Source organism: Lepidochelys kempii, chromosome 4 (genome assembly GCF_965140265.1).
Source record: "Lepidochelys kempii isolate rLepKem1 chromosome 4, rLepKem1.hap2, whole genome shotgun sequence".
In the NCBI taxonomy this organism is placed as follows: domain Eukaryota; kingdom Metazoa; phylum Chordata; order Testudines; family Cheloniidae; genus Lepidochelys; species Lepidochelys kempii.
In genome coordinates, this window is record NC_133259.1 from 133,408,153 (window position 1) to 133,430,561 (window position 22,409).

Sequence of the window (22,409 nt, forward strand, 5' to 3'; positions counted from 1 at the left end):
TACTCCTTTTCTTTTTGCGAATACAGACTAACGCGGCTGTTACTCTGAAACCTAGCAATATATAGGTGACAGTTTAAACCTCTGTGAGCAATGAAGTCACCCGTCTACAGGGATTAAAGAGAGGAGAGGATCAAGACTGGAGCCCTGTGGGACTGTCACACAGAGAGATGGGTGTGTGTTGAAGACTCCCACCCTACTGAAAGATTTTGAAGTGATCCGAGAGGTAGGAAGAGAACCCAGGAAAGATGGTATCTCAAGCCAGGAAAGGACATGATTTTTAGCAGTGTCCTATCAACAGTGCCAGGAGCAGCAGAGAAGTCAAGGCAAATGAAGGACAGGCCCTAGGATCTAGAGAGGAAATGATCATTAGAAACCTTGGGGAGAGCAGTTTGTGTGGACTGGAGAGGGTTAGGAGGGACTGGATGGAATCTAAAATGGAGGAGAGGATCTCAAGGCAATGGCATGTTCACTGAGGTGGAGGTGGGGCAAAGTTAGAGAAGCAGCTGAGTTAAGACCACAGCAGGCTTGTATTTTGAGTGAAATAGGCCAGAAAAGGTTGAAAGGTGAAGGAGGAGAGAAAGGGGATGGCTGAGAGTGGGAACGCAGTAGGTTGATTAGTTAGGAGAGAATGGAGTGGAAGACAGCATTCTGACAGAAGGAGAGGATACATGTTGGCAGGGAAAAGCAGAAGAGAGTGAGAGGGAAGGGAAGGGAGGTTGTGGTGGCAGCTTTTCCTCTAGAGAAGAATAGTCCATGGCCTGGACTTGGGAGACCTGAGTTCAATTCCCTGCTCTGCCACAGACTTCCTGTGTAACTTTGAGCAAGTTTGTTTAGCCTCTCTGTGCCTTAGTTCCCTATCTCATAGGAGTGTTGTGAGCAAAAAAGCCGTTAAATATTGTGTGGGGCTCAGATACTTCAGTATATGGGGACCATATAAGATGATCTGACGATTTTTTTCTTTGAAAAACAAGCAAGATTTTGCAAAGAGTGAGTTAAATATAGCAAACTCCTAATGGAGTTTGAGGTATAGGAGTCAATGAGGATGGAGAAATAAAGCTGTTTGATAAGAGTCTACAGCAGTACTGAAGGAGGGAGAGAAGAGAGTTGCAATGGAGGAAGACTGCATGATCGTGAGACTTTCTCCAGAGATGTTTTTGGGCATGGGAAGAGGAGGAAGCAGATGTGGGAATAAACCAGGTTTAGGCGTCCAGTTGTTATAATATATCCCTCTTTAGTAGGTTTTTAAGGGCACTGTCAAGCTATCAGGTGTTTCTAGGTCCAAATTTAGATTTTGTGGGTTTGTTTTACAGAATTCATAAAATTAAAAAAAAATCTTAGTATTGAAACATTTCATCTGGACGGGTTGTGACCTTTAACAGTGTCTTAGATCATGAGAACCTGTGCATGAAACTGTCTTGTCTACTTTAGTTATCCACCCTGGCCAAAGTGATAAGAAGGTGGAAAGTACAAAGATATTTATATTTTTGTTTGCGTAATCTAGAGTATTGGCCATCCAGGAATCAATTTTCCAATATGGCTTTTAACTCTGCAATGATTTGAGGAAAAGCTTTATAGTAAAAAAGAATCTGAAAGTATTGTGTCAGAACAATACTAGGAATGTTCTGATATTAAATCTGATATTTAAATTAGAATTTTACCAGAATTTTAAAAATGTCTTTTATCCACCGGCCCCTACTTTCCTGTGTTTAAACACATAGCCTGACCACCTTTTTATTTTTAAAATTAAAAGGCTCTTTTTAAACCATCTTTACGTTTGAGATATGCAAAGAACACATTGAAAGCAAGAACACTGTGGACATACAGATTAATGTACTAGAGAAATATAATCACCAGAAGGGATTACTTTAAACTGTATTATATATTTAGGGATTCAGTATATTAAAATGAATCAAAGAAAAAAATGCATCTCTCTTCAAAGTAGCTAGCTCATTATTGCATTTCTCTTTATACTAAAGAGGAAAAGACCATTATTTTTAAGAACACTATTGTTATAGAGACAGGTTTCAGAGTAACAGCCGTGTTAGTCTGTATTCGCAAAAAGAAAAGGAGTACTTGTGGCACCTTAGAGACTAACCAATTTATTTGAGCATGAGCTTTCGTGAGCTACAGCTCACTTCATCGGATGCATACCGTGGAAACTGCAGCAGACTTTATATACACACAGCGAATAGGAAACAATACCTCCTCCCTCCCCACTGTCCTGCTGGTAATAGCTTATCTAAAGTGATCATCAAGTTGGGCCATTTCCAGCACAAATCCAGGTTTTCTCGCCCTCCACCCCCCCACACACAAATTCACTCTCCTGCTGGTAATAGCACATTGTAGGGAGAGTGGTCACTTTGGATGAGCTATTACCAGCAGGATAGTGAGTTTGTGTGTGTGGTTTTTGGGAGGGGGGTGAGGGGGTGAAAGAACCTGGATTTGTGCAGGAAATGGCCCAACTTGATTATCATGCACATTGTGTAGAGAGTTGTCACTTTGGATGGGCTATTACCAGCAGGAGAGTGAATTTGTGTGTGGGGGGGTGGAGGGTGAGAAAACCTGGATTTGTGCTGGAAATGGCCCAACTTGATGATCACTTTAGATAAGCTATTACCAGCAGGACAGTGGGGTGGGAGGAGGTATTGTTTCATATTCGCTGTGTGTATATAAAGTCTGCTGCAGTTTCCACGGTATGCATCCGATGAAGTGAGCTGTAGCTCAGGAAAGCTCATGCTCAAATAAATTGGTTAGTCTCTAAGGTGCCACAAGTACTCCTTTTCTTATTGTTATAGAGAATCTGTCACTGGAACAATAACTCTTATCTGATGGGACTAATGCATTCTTGCCCTCTGATCGATCATTAACATTGTTTTTATGAGTGCCTCTCGGTTGATGATTAAAAAACAGTGGTGCTGTTTTAAAAACCCATCTCTCATTTTGTTTGTTGGCTGTGACTGGCATAGCAGATGTGTGTGTCAGTTACAACTCCTGCGCTTCGTCAGGGCTGTCTGAGCTGTATTAATTTAAAACACCACAGCTATCACCCCAGCAGTGCCAGTGAGTCGTGGGGTTAGTGGAGCTCTTTGTTTGACAACTGCTGCTGTATTGTGTGTGTGTGTTTTTGTTTTTAATTTCTTTACAGATGTCCATCTCCGTTCAGATGTCCAGTTTTCTGTAAGTTGTGCTCTGATACTAGTAGTTAAATACAGGTAGCACCTGCTCTGTAGTGGTTTAAATATCCAGCATTACTATGGTAATAGCAGGAAAGGCTTGGGTATTGGAGGTGCACTGTTTTTTCTGTTCTCTCACATTAGGGTTCATGTACCTGAACTCCTATAAATCGGTGCTTTTAAGATGAACAGACTCCTAGTAAAAAGAAAAGGAGTACTTGTGGCACCTTAGAGACTAACAAATTTATTTGAGCATAAGCTTTCGTGAGCTATGGAAGCTTATGCTCAAATAAATTTGTTAGTCTCTAAGGTGCCACAAGTACTCCTTTTCTTTTTGTGAATACAGACTAACACGGCTGCTCCTCTGAAACCAGACTCCTAGTAGATGATTTAAATGCAAAGTTCTCGCCATTAGAGAAAAGTCATGAGAAAAGGCGATTGGCATGAAATATGTCTGCTCAATATGAGCTAGTCTGGTTTATGAAGGAAACTTTTGTGCTAACATGAAAATTTGAAATATTGGGAGTGGAAGTATTTAAACTGGTGATTTGATAACAATAAGTTAAAATACAAGAAGGGACGGTTGTGACTGCAGACTAATGTACAGTATTGTGATTGCAAATGGATATTTGTAATTTATGTTGCTTCATAGAGAGGGTATATGCATGTGCAGTAGCTGCCATTGCACTGGCAGTCTTAATTCAAAGCAATGTAAAGTCCATGTGGTCAAATGTTGCAGTGCTAATATTTATCAAGTGATGACAGTGCTGATCAAGTGTAAGAGCAGTGAGGTCATTGTTACAAAATGAGCGTGGGCTTACATCAAACTATAATGTGAGTTCTGTTTTTAGCTTATTGTTTATACATTTGGCCTCTTTTACATGCTTACACAAAGAATGTTGCATGCTGAGTGTGATATTGTGACGTTGCTGAAAAGCAGAAAGGGAGTGACTGCTTTTTCAGCTGAATGTTTGCATGAATGGAGATTACTCATAGCATTCACTGTAGTAGAAAAAGAGCCTGAGAACAGAGATGTGACTTCCCTTTTCGTGCTGTTTAATTTCTTTCTCAGTCATTCTTTACGGCTTGTCTACATGCAGAAATTGACTGGCATATCTCTAACCAAATAAATATTCTGCTATAGCTGTGCCAATCAATTTCCCCACATAGACCAGGATTAGATACAATTCAGAACTTCAGTGGAGGTGTCAGTGGATTTTATTTTTTAAGAGATTTATATTGGCAAAAGCTTACTTTTTACTCTATCTAAATTTTGGGTCAGATTTGACTTGATTCCCTTCAAATAAATTGTCTGTTATATCATCTGTCCATTGTTTAATGCACTTTCTATTTTGATTTCTTTTCATTGTCTGAGAGTGTTTTTTTATGACACAGGAACTAAATTCGCAGTAGGATCTTGCTAATGAAGGATTGAATAAATATGACTATTTAAAAATCAAAGGTATTGTATCACAATGTAGTCTGTTTTGAGAAATGTAGTTGGTTTCTAATGACAGATAATACTTCACAGTACTTCCATAGATATCCTATAGTATATTTTTACAAGTAATTAAATCTTAGAAGTGCAAGTCTTGACTACAGAACTCTGCCGTTAAACCTTGGCTGTGAAATGGGGTGAGACTGCCAGGATTTTTGAGAGAATTATCAGGCTTGCTGATAAGAGAGGGAGGTTCTGCTGAAACTGTTTTGAACTTTTCAGTGTCCAGTGACCAGAGCAAAATAAATTTGTTTTTATGGAGCCGATGTATCAATTGTTACTTTCCTCCTCCAACAACTGAGACGGTAAGACAGTGCATAGAGAACATCTCTGTGACACATTTTCTTCCACAAAATGTCATGATGTCATTCATAGCTCTGGTCTAGACTGCACAGTTAGATTGACGTAAGGCAGTTTACATCGACCTGACTCTCTAAGTGTCTACACTAAAATGTAACTCCCACCGATGCAACTCACCCTCTACACTGACTTAATAACTCCACCTCCATGAGAGGTGTAGCGCTTAGGTCGATGTGGTTAGGTTAACGTAGTGTCAGTGTAGACATTGAATTGCTTATGTTGACTGTTGCTGCCTTTTAGAAGTCACCGCACAGTGCCCCACACTGATAGTTAAGCAAGCACTCCTGGTGAGGACGCACACCACGGACACAGGAGCATAGTGTGGACATGCAAATGCGATTTAATTACTGCAGTGGCTGTATGTCAGCGTAACTTAGGTCAGCGTAATTGTATAGTGTAGACTTGCCCATAGGTTTCTCATGGTGCTTCATACATGGCAGGAATTCATCTTGGACGTGAACTCAGATGTTTCAACTACCTTGTGTAATAGTCAGACTGACTAAAATAGCAGTTGGGTTGAATTTGTTCTTGCATGCCATATATTATGGGGCAGGGTAGTTCTCAGTCCTGACTCTGCTTACTTATGGGGGAAAGAGTAGTTGTTCTTTAATGGGAAGCCAGATGAGGGTTCCTCATCTGTGACTTTCTGTGTGGTAGCAGTCTCTGCAGGATGTGGATTGTGCTTTGCTTTCCTTTACATCGGGTTCAGAACTCCTTTAATTTGCTAGTAAGAGAATAATTCTAATCCTTTTCAATGAGATCAGTGGATTAGCGGCTTATAAAATTGCAGGGATTATCTCTTTTTTTTTTTTTTTTTTTTTTTTTTTTTAAGCAGCACCATTTGTGTACCCAAAGTAGTATAGGTTTAAGAAGGAATCTATTTGCTGTTAGTAAGATTTTTTTTTAATTTAAATATTGAATTTATTTGTAGGGTTTTTTAATAAATCCAAGAACTTGAATTGATACCTGGTTTTTTCCTTTTATTTAAAAGACTAAAAAAGAATGCAGTTGGTGCATACTCAGTGTTGTTCATTTCTCAGGCCTTGTCTACGCTGCCACTTTCTCGCTCAGGGATGTGAAAAAACACCCCCTGAGCACCGCAAGTTTCAGTGCTGTAAAGTGGCAGTGTGGACAGTGCACCCGTGCTTGGAGCCGCGGGGGTAGCTACCCCCCCTTGGGGATGGGTTTTTTACAGCGCTGGGAGAGCTCTCTCCCGGCACTGGTGCCGTGACTACACAGCCATGTTAAAGGCTGCCGCAGCCGCGCTTTAACAATGCTAGTGAAGACAGTACCATAAGATATTTAGGGTACCTTTCTGCAGCTCCTACACAGGGGGAATTGCAACTGACCCTGGAGTTTTGCCCGAATGAGGTATGCAGGATCATACACAAAGAGGATTTATTTTTGAAGCCACTTGATTATGTAACCTTCATTTGTTAGTTTAGAATGAGTTTTATCTTGTAGGAAAATGATTTCAGAATCAGTCCCCTTGCCTCCTGTGGGTGACTGGCAGACCCTAGTTGGACCAGAAAGGAAGGGCTGTTTTTCTAGCCCTCTTGTATCTGATGTGAAGGGGAGAAAGATCAAATTAAGTACTTACATTCTAAAAATGTAAAAAAAAAAAAAAAAACACCCTTAATTCTAATAATAAAAAAAAGACCCTATTGCAAAAATGCTGTTCCTTGGAGTCCAGGAAAAGTAGGTTTTAGTTGGACAGATCTGAAGGTAAGGATTAAGTTACACCCTACTGACCCTCCCTCTCCCCCTTCAAAGTACTGCTTAAAATCTTCCTTTGTGTGTGGCTTGTTTAAAATAATTTTCTCCCCAGCTTGTTTTATTTCTGTATTTGCTTGACCTAGGTAGGCTAGGTGATGTCCAATTGCCGAGCTTCAAGCCGGAAAACCCTGGCTGCCCCCCAGTATGCTTTCAAAGACATGCTTTTTTAATGTATACAAAGGAAGGCTCATGATTTCCACTACACTAATGAGGCCATGGTAGTCTCATTGAAATGTGCCAATTGCTGCCATGGTGGTATTTGAGCAGCCTTGTTCTGTGAATTCAAATGTGATTTAACATGGCAGCCCCCATGGAGCTGAGGAAAACTGGCTTCTCTTACAGAATTTCAATAATGCTGCTCTTCTGCACTTAAAAAAAATTATCATTCCACCAACACAGTTTAGCCTGTGGAGCCCCGGTGTAGGTTTAATTCCAGTCTTTTGTTTTTAAAATTTAAGCTTACGTTTTGCGGAGTTTTTCCTAAAGACAGAGGTGGTACAAAGTGTATAGAAAGTAGGGAGGGTGGAATTGAGGAAAGAAACAGTCCGCTCAATTTCTTTTCTCCTGCTGAGAGGCTTGCATAGTGGTAGCAAGAGGGACTTGGGAATGCTGACAGATTGAGATTATGGTTTGATAAATGGACCAGTTTAAAGTATCTTTAGCCTGTATTAAAAGCTTGTATTACTACTCAACTGCGTCATATGCTCTCTTGACCTTTTAAAGAGATAGTTGGCATAGCCTGGATGCTCGTTGCTAAGTTGTGTGGCTGGTGCCTATATCTTTTGCCTTCCAGTAGAAGACTCTAATTACATGAAGTTATAAAGTTCTGGTATAAGACCTCTTGACCACTGCAGCGCTCTCTCTTGTGCTGGTGGCTTAATTTTCCTAGGCACTCCCAATATCTTTGCAGCAATCTTACAATAGATCTCAATAAATAGTGTATCCTAGGCCCAAAAAACCACTGTAAAGTGAAGTTAAGGTTGCAAGCAGTAACATAAAGGTAAAAATCCTTGTATTAACGTAGTGGGTGAGTTTTAGAATTGAAAACTGGAAAATTCAGAGTTAAGGTTTAAGCCGATAAAAAACCTAAACAAGGAAACAGAGGAATTGGGAACTCGGGTAGGCAACCCAGCAGGGAGTTATTCCTGTGCACCCCCTACCAACCTGCTATACACGTGCATCTATTGCATAAAAAAATCCAACTTCATTGCAGTTGCCTTTGACTTTCTATTCTCTAGCTAGTATCTGGCTGCAGAAGTGGGGAAGAGGTATCCTCCCCCGCAACAGAACCAAACACCATTTTTTAAACATCTTAATTGCAAACAGCTGGTCTGATTAACTTCGAAATTTTTCCTTTTTTCATTGACATACAGTTGAGTTACACACTTTGAGGTCTGCTTCTGCGAGGAAAAAGGCTAGAAACTTAACTTAAAAAAAAAAAAAAAATCCTGCAGCCACCGTAGGTCTCTAGCAGTCAGTGTAAGCCTCTCTGATCCAATGTGCCCTTCTGATGTTTGAAATGCTAATAGTTTATTGATTAAAAACTAGAGAAGAGACAAAACTTAGTGAACTGAAATTATCTAGTCAAAAAGTAATATAAATGGCCAAAGAACTTAGATTTGCTGAACTGAGATGAATACTCCTATTTTAAGGGTGTCATAATTTAATAATCTATTATCCAATTACGTGGATGAAAAATTCTACCTCTAGCCCAGACTTAAACTACTAATTTTGAGGCCACTACAGTTTGGCTTGTGAATTTCTTAAGGGGGCAGACCGTATCAGCCTGGCTTATAGTCAAAATTGAATTTTACCCCTAATAATGAGAGCACAACAGTAAATTACTGTAATTTTTTTTCCTGTTTCAAATTTATCCTGTAAAATGACATGATCAGGTTTTGGGTTTGTTTTGTTTTATTTTATAAACTGTGCAGGCTCGTACCACTGAGTATACAGTAGGGTGGGAGGAACTGTAGGAGGGAAAATCATGTTGTTTTATGGCTGTCACTGTTTACTCAAACAACACTACACCCTGTGCAAGGCCCCAGGAATGCTGCTGCGTTCACTGGCCAATTTTGCAGTGTTGCGGAGGGAGTCACAGTATTCAGTTCTCTTCATTTCCCCTGCTGCAGTTCCCAGCGTGGGATAGTGGAATCTCAGTATCCCTGACTCTTTACAATTCCATGGAATTTCTTTAACCGCCTCAGAACAGTTGAAAAATTCCGCTTGCCGATAGTAAAGCATACACAGTATTGAAAAATCACAAGATGCGGCCCAAAATATTGCGTGAACTTGCATTAGGACTTTTTTTTTTCTTCCCACCAAACTGCGAGAATTCTGAAAACCTTTCCTCCTCCTCCACAGAAAACAGCTGTTACTTTAAAATGTGGGGAAAGAGAAACCATATATTTAGCACATTTTGAGGTTAACATCTTCTGTTGGCATCAGGAAGGATGTAAAACAAACAGTAAAAACGCATTGGCACAAATTCCTATCGGAGTAGGGTGAGGAATGCCTTTTTTTTTTTTTTTTTTAAGGTTCTTAAATAATGTTTCAGAGTAGCAGCCGTGTTAGTCTGTATCTGCAAAAAGAAAAGGAGGACTTGTGGCACCTTAGAGACTAACAAATTTATTTGAGAATAAGCTTTCATGAGCTACAGCTTACTTCATGATGAAGTGAGCTGTAGCTCACGAAAGCTTATGCTCAGATAAATATGTTAGTCTCTAAGGTGCCACAAGTCCTCCTTTTTCTTTTTAAATAATGTTGATATCTTAAAATCTTTTAACGAAACACAAAACAAAAACAAAAAATCCCACTGAGCTCCAAAATGTACCCTTGCCTTGCAAGAGTGGAGGGACACATCTCCTGTTAAAACAAATAGGAGACTCACCGGCTTTGTTAGTGCTTCTCTACCACAGGACACCAGCTTTTCAGTCATCTGCATGCTGCTCTATTGTGTGTGTGTGTGAGTGTGAGAGAGACAAAATTTAGTGCAGGTGAAAGGTGCTACTTTGGGCATCCCTGGAGACTGAAGTCTTGTGTTCACAGAACAAGGAATGAGGGTAACAGCAGTACAAGATTTGCTCCTGGGGCATTCTGCACCAAATAATTAAAAATTCTGTGCCAAAAAATAAAAGTTCTGTGCACAATATTTTAAAATTCTGCAAATTTTATTTATCAAAATAACACTAGATAATCACACCAGTTTCAATTATTTTGGTAATTTATTTCAAAAAACCTGTCAGCAAGTATGTCTGTAACAATACACACACAGAAAATTCCCCCAGGAGTAGAGAGTTAAAGAAACCCCTATGACAACCCAGTTCCTGTTTCTCTGCCCCCTGCCCAGCCAGGGGGCCAGACACCCAGAACCCCTCCCCCCCAGAGCCCAGCCATGGTGCCCCTGCCAGCCAATACACCCTTCCCTCCCCCATAGCCCAGGGATCCAGAGGGAGAAACAGCCTGATGCTGGGTCCCAGGCTTGCATGGAGTTTCCTACGCACCGCCGTCTCCTTCCCTCAGGGCATGCTGGGAACTGCAGCTGCCAGGAACCCTCTTGCTCCCTCCCCTGGCAGTGTTTTCTGTGTGTGAGCTGGACCCTGTTGGGTCTAGCATCCCCTAGTGGCGGCCAGCAGCACTGCATCCCATTTCTGTGGGGGAAAGGAAATTCTGAATGCACTGCATTAATTTCTGCAAAATTCTGCAGTGTGCCGTGGTGCAGAATTCCCCCAGGAATAAAGATTCTTCCCTTCTATCCCCATGCTACTTTGCTGTTCCACAGCTAGTCCTTGGAGCCACCTGGTCCCTTTTCAAACTACTCCCTAAAAACTTTTGAGATAATATAGCAACCTTATTTAGTTCCTCCTCTGTATCCCCATACTGAACTCAGCTAGTCTTTATTTCATTTACCTTTTGGTTCTTGGTGACCGACAGCATTCCTGCACCTAACACAAGATGCCTACCTTAAACATATGCTGTGCAGACTATTAATCTCTTGGTATTTTATTTCTGACTATACTCCGTTAGAGAAATGATGAGATGTCTGTGTATTAACATAAAAGATATGAGCGGGCCTATTCACGTTCTCCTTAGCAGCACTCCTTGTTTTAGTACAGTGGTTCTCAAACTTTTTGTATTGGTGATCCCTTTCACACAGCAAGCCTCTGAGTGTGACTCCTACGCCCTGAGGGCTGGGGCTGTCAGTCCCACACCTGGGGGGGCAAAGCAGGGCTGGGGCTGTTAGCCATGTGCGGGGTTGACAGGTCCAGCCCCACAGCTGACCCGGGGACTGACAGCTCATGACTCCCACATAACCACCTTGTGATCCCCAGTTTGAGAACCCCTGTCATAGTATAACAATTCATGAATTGGCAAAGAAAGTAGTTTTCAGGATTTTGGGGGGATCAGAGTTTTGGAGGGACCCTGTACCTAATGACTTCCTTCTCTGAGCCTCTGCCCTTATTCAGTCATCATTGTAAATCCATGGATCACCAGTGCACTTGCCATGTAGCTAAGGCTAAGAATTAGCCACGGGTATTTTTAGTAAAAGTCATGGACAGGTCACAGGCAGTAAACAAAAATTCACGGCCCTGTGACCTGTCCATGACTTTTACTATAAATACCCATGATGACTAAATCTCTGCGCCTGGGGCCCCGCTGCTCTGTGGGGCCCCTGCTCCAGCAGTGAGGGCTGACTGCCCCCAGCAGCCCATTGCTTCAAGGCCCCCGGGGACTACTCTCCCAATGGCCTTTGGGGCTGTCCCTGGGGCTGCTGCTCTGGCTGCCCCCGGGGCCACTGCTGATATTGGCACATCTCCAAGCAGCGGCCAGTGTGGCTGGCCTGGCGACAGCTGCGCCGGCCACCACAGCTGTGGAAGTCATGGAGGTCGCAGAAAGTCATGGAATCTGTGACTTCTGCAACCTCTATGACAGAATCGCAGCCTTACCTATAGCTAACTGTATCTGGCCTCATAGTATCCATGAATTTACTGCTCAGTGGTACAAGGGTTTCCTGTTTGTATTCCACAGTGGACTCTAGTAATCATGTACAGGGAAGACACGGGAGGTCAAGAATGGGCACAGCAAGCTAGAGGCCATTGGGAAAGAGGAAGAAATTAACTGAATTGAGCAATAACGGTGGAGTGCTGTTTTTATCTTTATTGTGAAATGCCAGCCTGGAACGTTGACTGCTATGAAGCAGAAAGAGGATGTTGTTGTGTTTCTACATCCACATCTCATGGAGCAGCTTCATTCCTGGCTTTCAGTGTCTTTATTTAAAAGGAACATATGGATTTGTGTTGAAAGGAGAGCCATTTGGCGCCACTGTGAAGAATTGCACATGGATCTGGAGTTTTAATTTTGTTTGTGTGTCAAGGATTCTTCCCTTTCAAATTTAGGGGGAAATATTAGTGGAGAGTTGCTTGGAGTGTGATCTAGTACTTAAAGCAGAGGATGAGAGCTTGTAGTCCAGTGTTCTACTCCTGACTCTGTCACCTTGGACAATTCACTTAATCTTTGTGTGTGTCACTTTACACCTCTCCTCCTCCACTTGGCCTGAGGGGGTCAACACAGTAGTGTGTAAACCCAAATCCCCAATATCTGAGTACATACCAGACAGGGATAGTGAGACCTGACAGGGATAGTGAGACCAAGATTAGTCTCATCACATCATTTCTTCTCCAGCTGCACACATCATTTGGCTAGAAGTACTAACATGACAGGATCCTAGTCATTTTCACTCTGCTGCTGTTGCTGGGCAATGGGAAACAGAATAGACATGATCCTCTGTTGCTTGGGGGTGATAGGGAAATAGAGAAACTACCTTGTTAGTTTTCCAACCTCACCTGTACCCTGAGTTCCTACAACAATCGCAGAGGATCTTGCCTGTGTTTATTTCTGCACAGCACTGGTCTCCCATGACCAATAGGACCAGCAGAGAGAAACTGACCTTTGAGCATGTCATTTTAGCACTTTTGCTCCTCCTGTCTGGTCTGTGTGCTGGACAAGTAGCAGCACAGGACATGGGGGACATGCAAATAGGATGCCACCAATTGTGCACCAAATTTGAAATCCTAAAGATTATCAGATAGTCCCCTCTCACGAAGGGAAACTAAGTACATGATAGGTTTCAGAGTAACAGCCGTGTTAGTCTGTATTCGCAAAAAGAAAAGGAGTACTTGTGGCACCTTAGAGACTAACCAGTTTATTTGAGCATAAGCTTTCGTAAGCTACAGCTCACTTCATCGGATGCATACTGTGGAAAGTGTAGAAGATCTTTTATACACATAAAGCATGAAAAAATACCTCCTCCCACCCCACTCTCCTGCTGGTAATAGCTTATCCAAAGTGATCACTCTCCTTACAATGTGCATGATAATCAAGTTGGGCCATTTCCAGCACAAATCCAGGTTTTCTCACCCTCCGCCCCCCCACACACAAACTTTTGTGCTGGAAATGGCCCAACTTGATTATCATGCACATGGTAAGGAGAGTGATCACTTTGGATAAGGTATTACCAGCAGGAGAGTGGGGTTGGGAGGAGGTATTTTTTCATGGTCTCTGTGTATATAATGTGTTCTGCAGTTTCCACAGTATGCATCCGATGAAGTGAGCTGTAGCTCACGAAAGCTTATGCTCAAATAAATTGGTTAGTCTCTAAGGTGCCACAAGTACTCCTTTTCTTTTTAAGTACATGATAGTATTTTATGAAAAATAAGAAAGTGTGGGTACAAAAGAAGCGACAACATTATGCAAGGTTCCTGTTCGCCTATGCGAGATGGGCGATAGTGACCCTTTAAAACTGGACAATCTAAAACTAGAGTCATTGTTCCACCATCATAGCGTTAATACTAGCCTACGCTGTATATGGATTTGAAAAAACGCTGCATGCTTTCCCACCACCCTGGCGAGAAATGAAAGTCAGTGCTGAGGGACACGACATTTTGATCTCCTATAGAGGTGTTGTGGCAGGAAACAGTGAAACAAAAGGCCAAAGGAAAAAATTCTTCAAGTACTATTTCATAGCTAGGAGGGGAGAAGCAAATACACGGGTAGGACAATTTTGTGGGCACAAGCAGTTAATGGATGTAATTTAGGTTTCTGCGATTCAGTACACTGGATATGGATCTTATGACTATCTCCAAATGTGTGTTGCTGGCTGCTCTGCAAGCTTTCTGTAGTTATGCCACACACGTACTTTTCTGGGTTGGACTTCCATCGAAACCACTGGCAAGAGGATGGACAAAATGACCTAATGAATCACTTCCATTTCTCATTTCTGCTTCAGTCCAATCTGAGCACATCATGAACGAAAAATGTTCTACTTTGTTTTGAACTTCATTTCCTCACTATTTTAGGCTGGTTAGAGGTTCTTTTGATTTTTCTGTAAAATGTTAAATCAGCCCTGAGCAGACTGTGGCCTGCCTTCCTAACAAGCACTGGATGAAGGAATTTGAACTAATGAAAACTAGAGATCTATTTTCTGCATTTATTTCCATGCCACTCTTAGCACAAATTCATTCACATATAACGGTACATTTAAGCAGTTCCTCAAATTTGATGATTATCTTCTAACTTAAATAACAGGAGTTAACCGCTCTTGCCTTGTATTATAGGCAGAGCTGATAGGGCCACATAGAGTTAAGGTTGCCTGATGCTTTCCATTAGAAGACTCTATTTTGAACTGCTTATGACTTTTTGCCAAACTTTAGCCATTCAGTCTGAAATTTTCCATATGATCATGTAATCAAAGACCATATCATGCGTATACACATGGGGACTGAATTAAGGCCACACAGGAACCTTAATTCTGCCATTTCCTATTGAGTGCTTGACTTTGCGACCTTAATTTTCTTTTAACTTATTTTTGGATGTGATATTAGATAGTATTGAAGTAGCTACAAACCACTCTTTCTCTAGTGCTTATAGCTTTCTGCAAAAAAATCACCTATTCCAGTGGTTCTCAACCAGGGGTCCGTGGCCCCCAGGAGGTCTGCGAGCTGGCTTCAGGGGTCTGCGGGTCCTCGAGCCCTGGCAACTCAACAGGGATGAAACTGGGAGGAGAGCCACAGGGCTGAAGCCGGGTGCCCTGAGCTCCGGTGCCCCCTATGGGGCTGAAGCCGAGAGCAGAGCCACGGGGCTGAAGCTGAGAGCGGAGCCATGGGGAGCCCTGAGCCCATCGGTGCCTGGAACCCCAAGCTGCCATCCCTCCCTCCCTCTCTCCCCCATCACACACACCCGGTGGCTAAAGCCAGGAGCCCTGAGGCCCCACAGCTGGGCCCTGAAGTTTTGTAGTATGTTGTAGGGGGCCTCAGAAAGAAAAAGGCTGCAAGTTTTTTCATTTCAAAGGTAAATTATTTTTTTTTTTAGTTGAGTAAAATTCCACTTGGCCGTTAGGAGTTAGCAGGATGTGGAAATTTTTTTCCACTTTGCAAAAGATTTTGGGGGGAAGGGGCTCATTTCCTACTCTTAGGTAACTTACATTGCTGTACTGTAAAATGTTCAGGTTTGTCATAGACTTAGTCTTTACTGAGGACAAACGCCTTTGATGTGTTGGAACAAAGTGTGCTTTCATGTTTACTCTGTTCTTTTAAATAAGTTTGTATTTTTGTAGTGTCTTCTATCCAAATATTTGTGCTTTGAAAACATGAATTAAGCTTTGCAACTTTCTTAGGGAGTAGGTAAGGGATATACGACCATTCTAGGGTGGCATGTGGGAAGTCCTTAAGAGCACACAGCAGCCCTGCTTAATGGCTAGGCGAGAAATTGAAGAATGTCATAAGCAATTGAAAGTGGAAGGGGATTTTATGTAGGTTTGGAATTTGACCAGGACACGGGGGATACTTGTTTCCATTTCACCATTGCAGCTGCTCCATCATGCTTCCTTTCTAACATCCATATTCTTGCCAAAAGATCCATAGGATCTTTAGTGACCACTGGTGGTCACTAGACTTTGGTTTTATGTCTCATCTGAAACATGGGACATCCATCAGCATAGCAACCTCATGGCGTAGGCTTTATATACTAGTGACTGAGGGCGGAGTGCTACCTCCTGAATCACCATTTCAACACCAGATCAGCGTCTCAACCTCCAGTTGTGTACACGCTGGGCCAAATGCCAACTTGGCATAAGTAGGTGCAACTTGCATGGAAATTACTCATATCCCTTATCTTAACTTGGTCCTATGCCCTTACCTGTTTCCTTATATTATACTTCCTCTGTGTACTGCAGTGCACTTTGTGTGTGTATAAGACCAGGAGCAGTTCTGAGTCGCCACAATGCCAAGAAATAATAGGGTTACAGATGGAGTTTCAGCTTTTTGTAAGAACAAACACACACTAGTTAAGTAATTTTAATTAATTATACCATGTTTCTCAAACTCATTGAACTTTAGGTTGCTTAGCAAAAATATTAGTAGTAGCTCCATGAGCCTTATAAATTTAATTTTATTAATTAAAATTTCAGATTATATTGCTGACCAAGTTGTGAATGAATTAATATAACTTAGGAAGTTAAAGCTTATCAAGATATAATAAATCACAGTAAAGCAGTACACTTATTCTAATCTCTCCTGTTTCTGGAGAGGTAACTTTGGTACCATTATGGCATGATGACTATTATAATTCATTTGCATTACAGTAGCACCTAGAAGCCAGGGCATCATTTTGGCAGACACCGTACAAACATATAACGGAGAGTTGCCTGCCCCAAATCTGTGTGGATAAAACAAACACGTGGAGGGAAATATAGGTCTTTATCAGTTTGCCAATCAAAAGTTGTGTCACTAAAGCAGTATTCCATATTCATGAATTTACAAATGTTTAACATTGTCTCGGATAAGTTTGTACCATCTTATGGTGTTTTTAACACTATAAATTCTATAATATATTGGTACTATATAAAATATAACACCACTCAAGTATTTTATTAAGATTATTAATATTCTTGTTTCGGCCATTGTCATACATTTTATTCTGAACTTCCTTGTTTCTGTGAATCCGATTAAAGTATCGGATTTATGTATAATTCATGTCATCAGAAAGACAGAGCTGGTAACTACAAGAGATGCAAACCTGATTCCAGATAGCTAGTTGGTACTGAAATAGCATGACCTGGACATGTGCTCTTAGCCAGTCATAGTTCATGTTACTGCTTTGCACAAATTCCCATGCGTATCAGACTGGCTGGGGATAAATAATAGCCAAAGAAAGAAAGTTATTTTCATGGACAATATTGTAATTAAGGGAATTTCCATAACAGTATGCACTAGCTACTAATATTGTCTTGCTCTTGAATGACGTGATATCCAGATGCTTGCAAAATCCGTCACTTTTTGTAACCTGTGTGGTTTTCTATATATTCATTATTATTGTAGATTGCTTTTAATAAAACATATTCTTGAAAGGAGCTAGTCTCAAATTCATTTGGGAGGGAACAGGATAGGGTTTTAGCATTGATTAATGAGAGCATGTTGGTGCAGTACATTACGTTAGTTTAACATCTTGGCTGGACTCTGAGCAGATATTAGATACATCCCAGACAGCCAGTTAATCAGGATCTCATAGCAAATGTGTATGTGTATATGTATATATTGTGGAAACATGTTGTCCTTTTTTTTTAGGCTGTGTTTCCAGAGCCTATTATAAAACTACAGAATATGAAAATGGAAACAAGTATCATGGTTTTTTCTCCACTCCTTTTCCCTTTGCTCTAGTGTTTAGTTTTTTTGTTTTTTTTAATTACTTAGACATTATTCGCAACTGGAACAGATCCTGCTAACTTTCCCCTACTTCTTTAAATGAAACACAGAGTGCATTCTTGGCCCTTGGTTTAGCATTTGCTGGCAAAGAGCCTTTTCCCCAAAGAAGTATGTAGCAATTGCAGAGTAATTTTTTATTATAGCTTTTGTGATTGAAGACTCTCACCTTAACTTTTCACACAAGTAACCTCCCCTTTGCGTGTGCTCATAATTTGCTCCAAAATGTTCCCCTTGGGTTGAAGTGGCCCAGGCTTGGCTTTACTACAGAGGAGAAGTTAGAGAAAATTCCATTGAGCTGTTTTGGTGGGTGAGGTGGTCAGCTTTAAAAATAGTTTTTAGGGGGTTTTTTTGCTGCTGTTTTCTACTGTGCCCAAAAGATCACGTGGAATTCAGTTTAGATGTGTGCACCTGGTGAGGATTTTGATTATTGTATGTATATATCAGATGAATAAAATAATCATATCTCATGGCTAAATGCATACCTCTGGGTATTTGAATAAGGCTTTGTCTATATTCAAGTTGCCACCGGTTTAAATTTGAGTTAACTGTTTTTCGTTAAATCGGTACGAAAGCCTGTGAGGGCTTATAGACTTTAAGGTCAGAAGGGGCCATCATGACCATCTAGTCCAGGGAAGGGCAAACTGTGGGCCGGATCCGGCCTGTCAGGGCTTTCAATCCAGCCTGCGGGATTGCCAGCCCTGTGGCGCAGCGGGGCTAAGGCAGGCTTCCTGCCTGCCCTGGCCTCGCACCGCTCCCAGATGTGGCCAGCACCACGTCCCTGCAGTCCCTGGGTGGGTGGGCAGAGAGCTCTGTGCTCTGCTCTCGCCTGCAGGCATTGCCCCCCGCAGTTCCCATTGGCTGGGAATGGGGAACAGCAGCCAATGGGAGCTTCGGGGGTGGTACCCGCAGGTGAGGGCAGCATGCAGCGGAGCACCTACTCCACCCCACCCCCAGGAGCCACTGCCGGACATGCTGTCCACTTCCGGATGCGGTGTGGGGCCACGATAGGCAGGGAGCCTGCCTTAGCCCCGCTGCGCGCCTCTGCCACCCCAGAGCCGCTTGAGGTAAGCGGCACTGGGCTGGAGCCTGCACCCCAAACCCGTCCTGCACCCCACACCCCAACCCCCTGCCTTGAGCCCACTGCCGCACCCCTCCTGCACATCAGCACCCTGCCCTGAGCCCCTTCCTGCACCCCAGCCGCTTGCCCTGAGCCCCTTCCTGCACACCTCACCCCATCCCACATCCCAGCCCCTTGCCCCAGCCCTACATTCATAGCCCTGCGTACAATTTCCCCACCCGCATGTAGCCCTCGGGCCAAAAAGTTTGCCCACCCCTGATCTAGTCTGACCTCCTGCACATCACAGGCCACAGAACCTCACCGACCCGCTTCTATGATCAGCCCACAACCTCTGGCTGAGATATGGAAAGTCCTCAAATCTTGATTTAAAGACTTAAAGTTACAGGGAATCCACCATTTACTCTAGTTCAAACCAGCAAGTGACCTGTTCCCCATGCTGCAGAGGAAGGTGAAAAACCCCCAGGGTCTCTGAATTCATTTTAAACCTGACTTACAGGGTTTTGCTCCTCTGTAGCTTAAACTAGCTTCAAATCATACCTCTAGTTAAATTGATGCAACTTTGAATACAGACAAGACCGAAGTCTTTTACTAAGTTTCAGTGGAGGGGGAGGGAACTGTTATAAATAGTTTGTTCTAATGATCTCTTGTTGATGGTTTGGGGAATCTAAGTACAGCTTATAGAAAAGGAGTACTAGTGGCACCTTAGAGACTAAGTACAGCTATGAATTCTGTTTGTTATTGGGGAGAGGCTATGCATATATGTATCAGACTGCAGGCTCCATTTTGAATATGGAGCTTGCCTGCCTTCTCTGTCTTTCTACCTCCATGTTCCAGTGAAATTCCAAGGTGATACAATGGAGGATCATTAAACCTTGATGGTCCTCTATTCACATAGAAGCCATAAGGGAGACAAAAAGAAAAGGAGTACTTGTGGCACCTTAGAGACTAACCAATTTATTCGAGCATGAGCTTTCGTGAGCTACAGCTCACTTCATCGGATGCATGCCGTGGAAACTGCAGCAGACTTTATTTATACACAGAGAATATGAAAAAATACCTCCTCCCACCCCACTGTCCTGCTGGTAATAGCTTATCTAAAGTGATCATCAGGTGGGCCATTTCCAGAGACAAAGTTGGTTATTATCCAGGGCAAACCAGTTTCTCAAGTCTGAACCTCCCCAGGGAGGTAACTTAACAACAGATCACCTGGTGGAGGACTCTGATCATCCGATGAGGTGGATCTTACCAGACATTTTAGCAGCAGAGAGAAGAGTGATAGACTTTGCATCCGATGAAGTAAGCTGTAGCTCACGAAAGCTTCTGCTCAAATAAATTGGTTAGTCTCTAAGGTGCCACAAGTACTCCTAGACTTTGCAAAGCTTCCAAACCCCTGTGTGTTAACTGCTTCAATTATCACACCTTCCTAAAGGGATAAACTGTAAGTCATATTGCTCACAATGTTGGAGTTCTGGGAAAGAGTGGGCTTTAGCCACTGGGGAGTTGAGGGGGAGCTGGCACTAGTCCCAGGTGGGGATATGGATCTCAGCTCTCAGGAAGGGGTTCTAGGAGGATCTGCACCCCAAGAGTGTGCCTAGAGACCCAAAGCTGGAGGCAGTGCCTGGGCTTTCCTCAGACTCAGGAAGTTTGAGTGCATGAGCCCAGCATGTGGGCCCAAATTAGCAGCCTGTGGCGTGACCCTCAGGGGAACCCTTACAAGGGGCTGTGACATCCCTTCTGACCTTAAAATCTATGAATCAGTGAAAACATTTCTGAGCATGCTTCCTGGGAATGTGTTAAGTTGTATCAGTCTATTGAAGCCACACCCATTTCATTAGGTTGTTGGGGTGCTAGGAAAAATGCAGGTTCTCTGACCAACCTAACCAGGAGACATGGAGGGACAATGTGAACAAGGAGATGGTGAATGTTGCACACATGCACTTATAAATCCTCTCCCAAATCTCTGTCTTAACGCCGAGAACAGAATAAAATCGCTTGGGAATGATGGAGAGGGACAGTTGCATTCCAGTTTACCACAAATGCTAAGCTTCTGTTTAAAAATATTCTATTTCTGTCTTTTCCCATTGCTAAGATAGAACTGTCACAATACAAACTGATGCATTGCTACCCTTTTAACCCACTTATGCTGAGAACTGTCTCCATCCACTGACAGTGAAGGCATGAGCTCTCTCCTCACCCAACCCATTCACTAAAGTCCAGTATGATCCAGAGAGCTTACATGAGCTATTTGTGTAATGGCATTAAGTCAAGCAGTTTCTTTCCTGTTTAATAAATATAAACCAAGTGAACAACATACAGTTGGAATTCATGTGTTAAAATTAGGAAATGAAAATGTTGAGTTTTCATACTAGTGTTACCTTGATGGCATTACACATAGTGGCCAAATTCATGGCTCATGTGATTTCATTGACTATAGTGGCATTATTGTAGATATGAACTTGGCCATTTTGTATATTTACGTCCATCTTTAATAGTCCAGTTTGCAATCAAAAGTATATGTGAGCAAAGCTGGCAAATGCATGTTCCTGTGCGTCCTGTAGCTGTGAGTCCTGTAACTTCATTTCCTGACTCCTGGGCTTTTTACATTTTTAACCTTTAATCTTCCATTAACTCATACTTTAATATAATTGCTTTTGTAAGTGACAAAGAAATAGGCTTATGTCCCAGAGCTAAACCTTGACATGTCTGACTCATTGAATTGTGTAATAAAAGAGGAGAGAAGAAGTTAGTTCTGAACTAGAGGCTTTCTGTTTTAGTGCATTAATCCCCTGGTTTTAATTCAAATTATCTCAGCTGAAATGTGTGAACTGGCAATTTACATGGAGGATTTTAATTCCCTATTCAGTGTGGATCTAGTGTTTTAAAATGTTCCAGTGTAAAGGGCCATGCATGCAAATCTGATGGCAGGATCAGGGCCACAAACTGTAAGCTGTTCCTTATAATGTGTTAGTACAGAGCCAAGCACAATGGGACCCTGATCTTTATTAGGGCCTCTGGAAGCTACTAGTACTAGGGCTTCTTCTAATTGTTTTTTAAAGAAACAAACATTTTCCAGTCCTGAGCACTTCCTGGACACTATGGTGCTAATAAGCGATGGTCACATAAACACCACCCTGTGCCGGAAACCTACTGACCGCTATTCCTACCTACATGCCTCCAACTTTCACCCAGACCACACCACACGATCCATCGTCTACAGCCAAGCTCTACGATACAACCGCATTTGCTCCAACCCCTCAGACAGAGACAAACACCTACAAGATCTCTATCAAGAGTTCTTACAACTACAATACCCACCTGCGGAAGTGAAGAAACAGATTGACAGAGCCAGAAGAGTACCCAGAAGTCACCTACTACAGGACAGGCCCAACAAAGAAAATAACAGAACGCCACTAGCCGTCACCTTCAGCCCCCAACTAAAACCTCTCCAGCACATCATCAAGGATCTACAACCTATCCTGAAGGACGACCCATCACTCTCACAGATCTTGGGAGACAGGCCAGTCCTTGCCTACAGACAGCCCCCCAACCTGAAGCAAATACTCACCAGCAACCACACAACAGAACCACTAACCCAGGAACCTATCCTTGCAACAAAGCCCGTTGCCAACTGTGTCCACATATCTATTCAGGGGACACCACCATAGGGCCTAATCACATCAGCCACACTATCAGAGGCTTGTTCACCTGCACATCTACCAATGTGATATATGCCATCATGTGCCAGCAATGCCCCTCTGCCATGTACA

At 42.4% G+C, this 22,409-nt stretch overlaps 1 protein-coding gene across 4 annotated transcripts in view; it reads left to right on the forward strand.

Moving 5' to 3' along the window:
* Nucleotides 1-22,409, forward strand: part of RNF24 (ring finger protein 24) — a 71,792-nt gene that overhangs the window by 8,728 nt on the left and 40,655 nt on the right. Inside the window, exon 1 of one of the 4 annotated variants that reach the window (XM_073342946.1) lies at nucleotides 2,971-3,060. The exons of 1 other annotated variant lie outside the window; for it this stretch is intronic. Coding sequence is in view for 1 of the 3 variants with exons in the window: in XM_073342941.1 (XP_073199042.1) it covers nucleotides 3,146-3,177 (32 nt within the window). In the remaining 2 variants the exon portion in view is untranslated. 2 more of the 4 variants (XM_073342947.1, XM_073342941.1) reach the window with 2 other exon arrangements.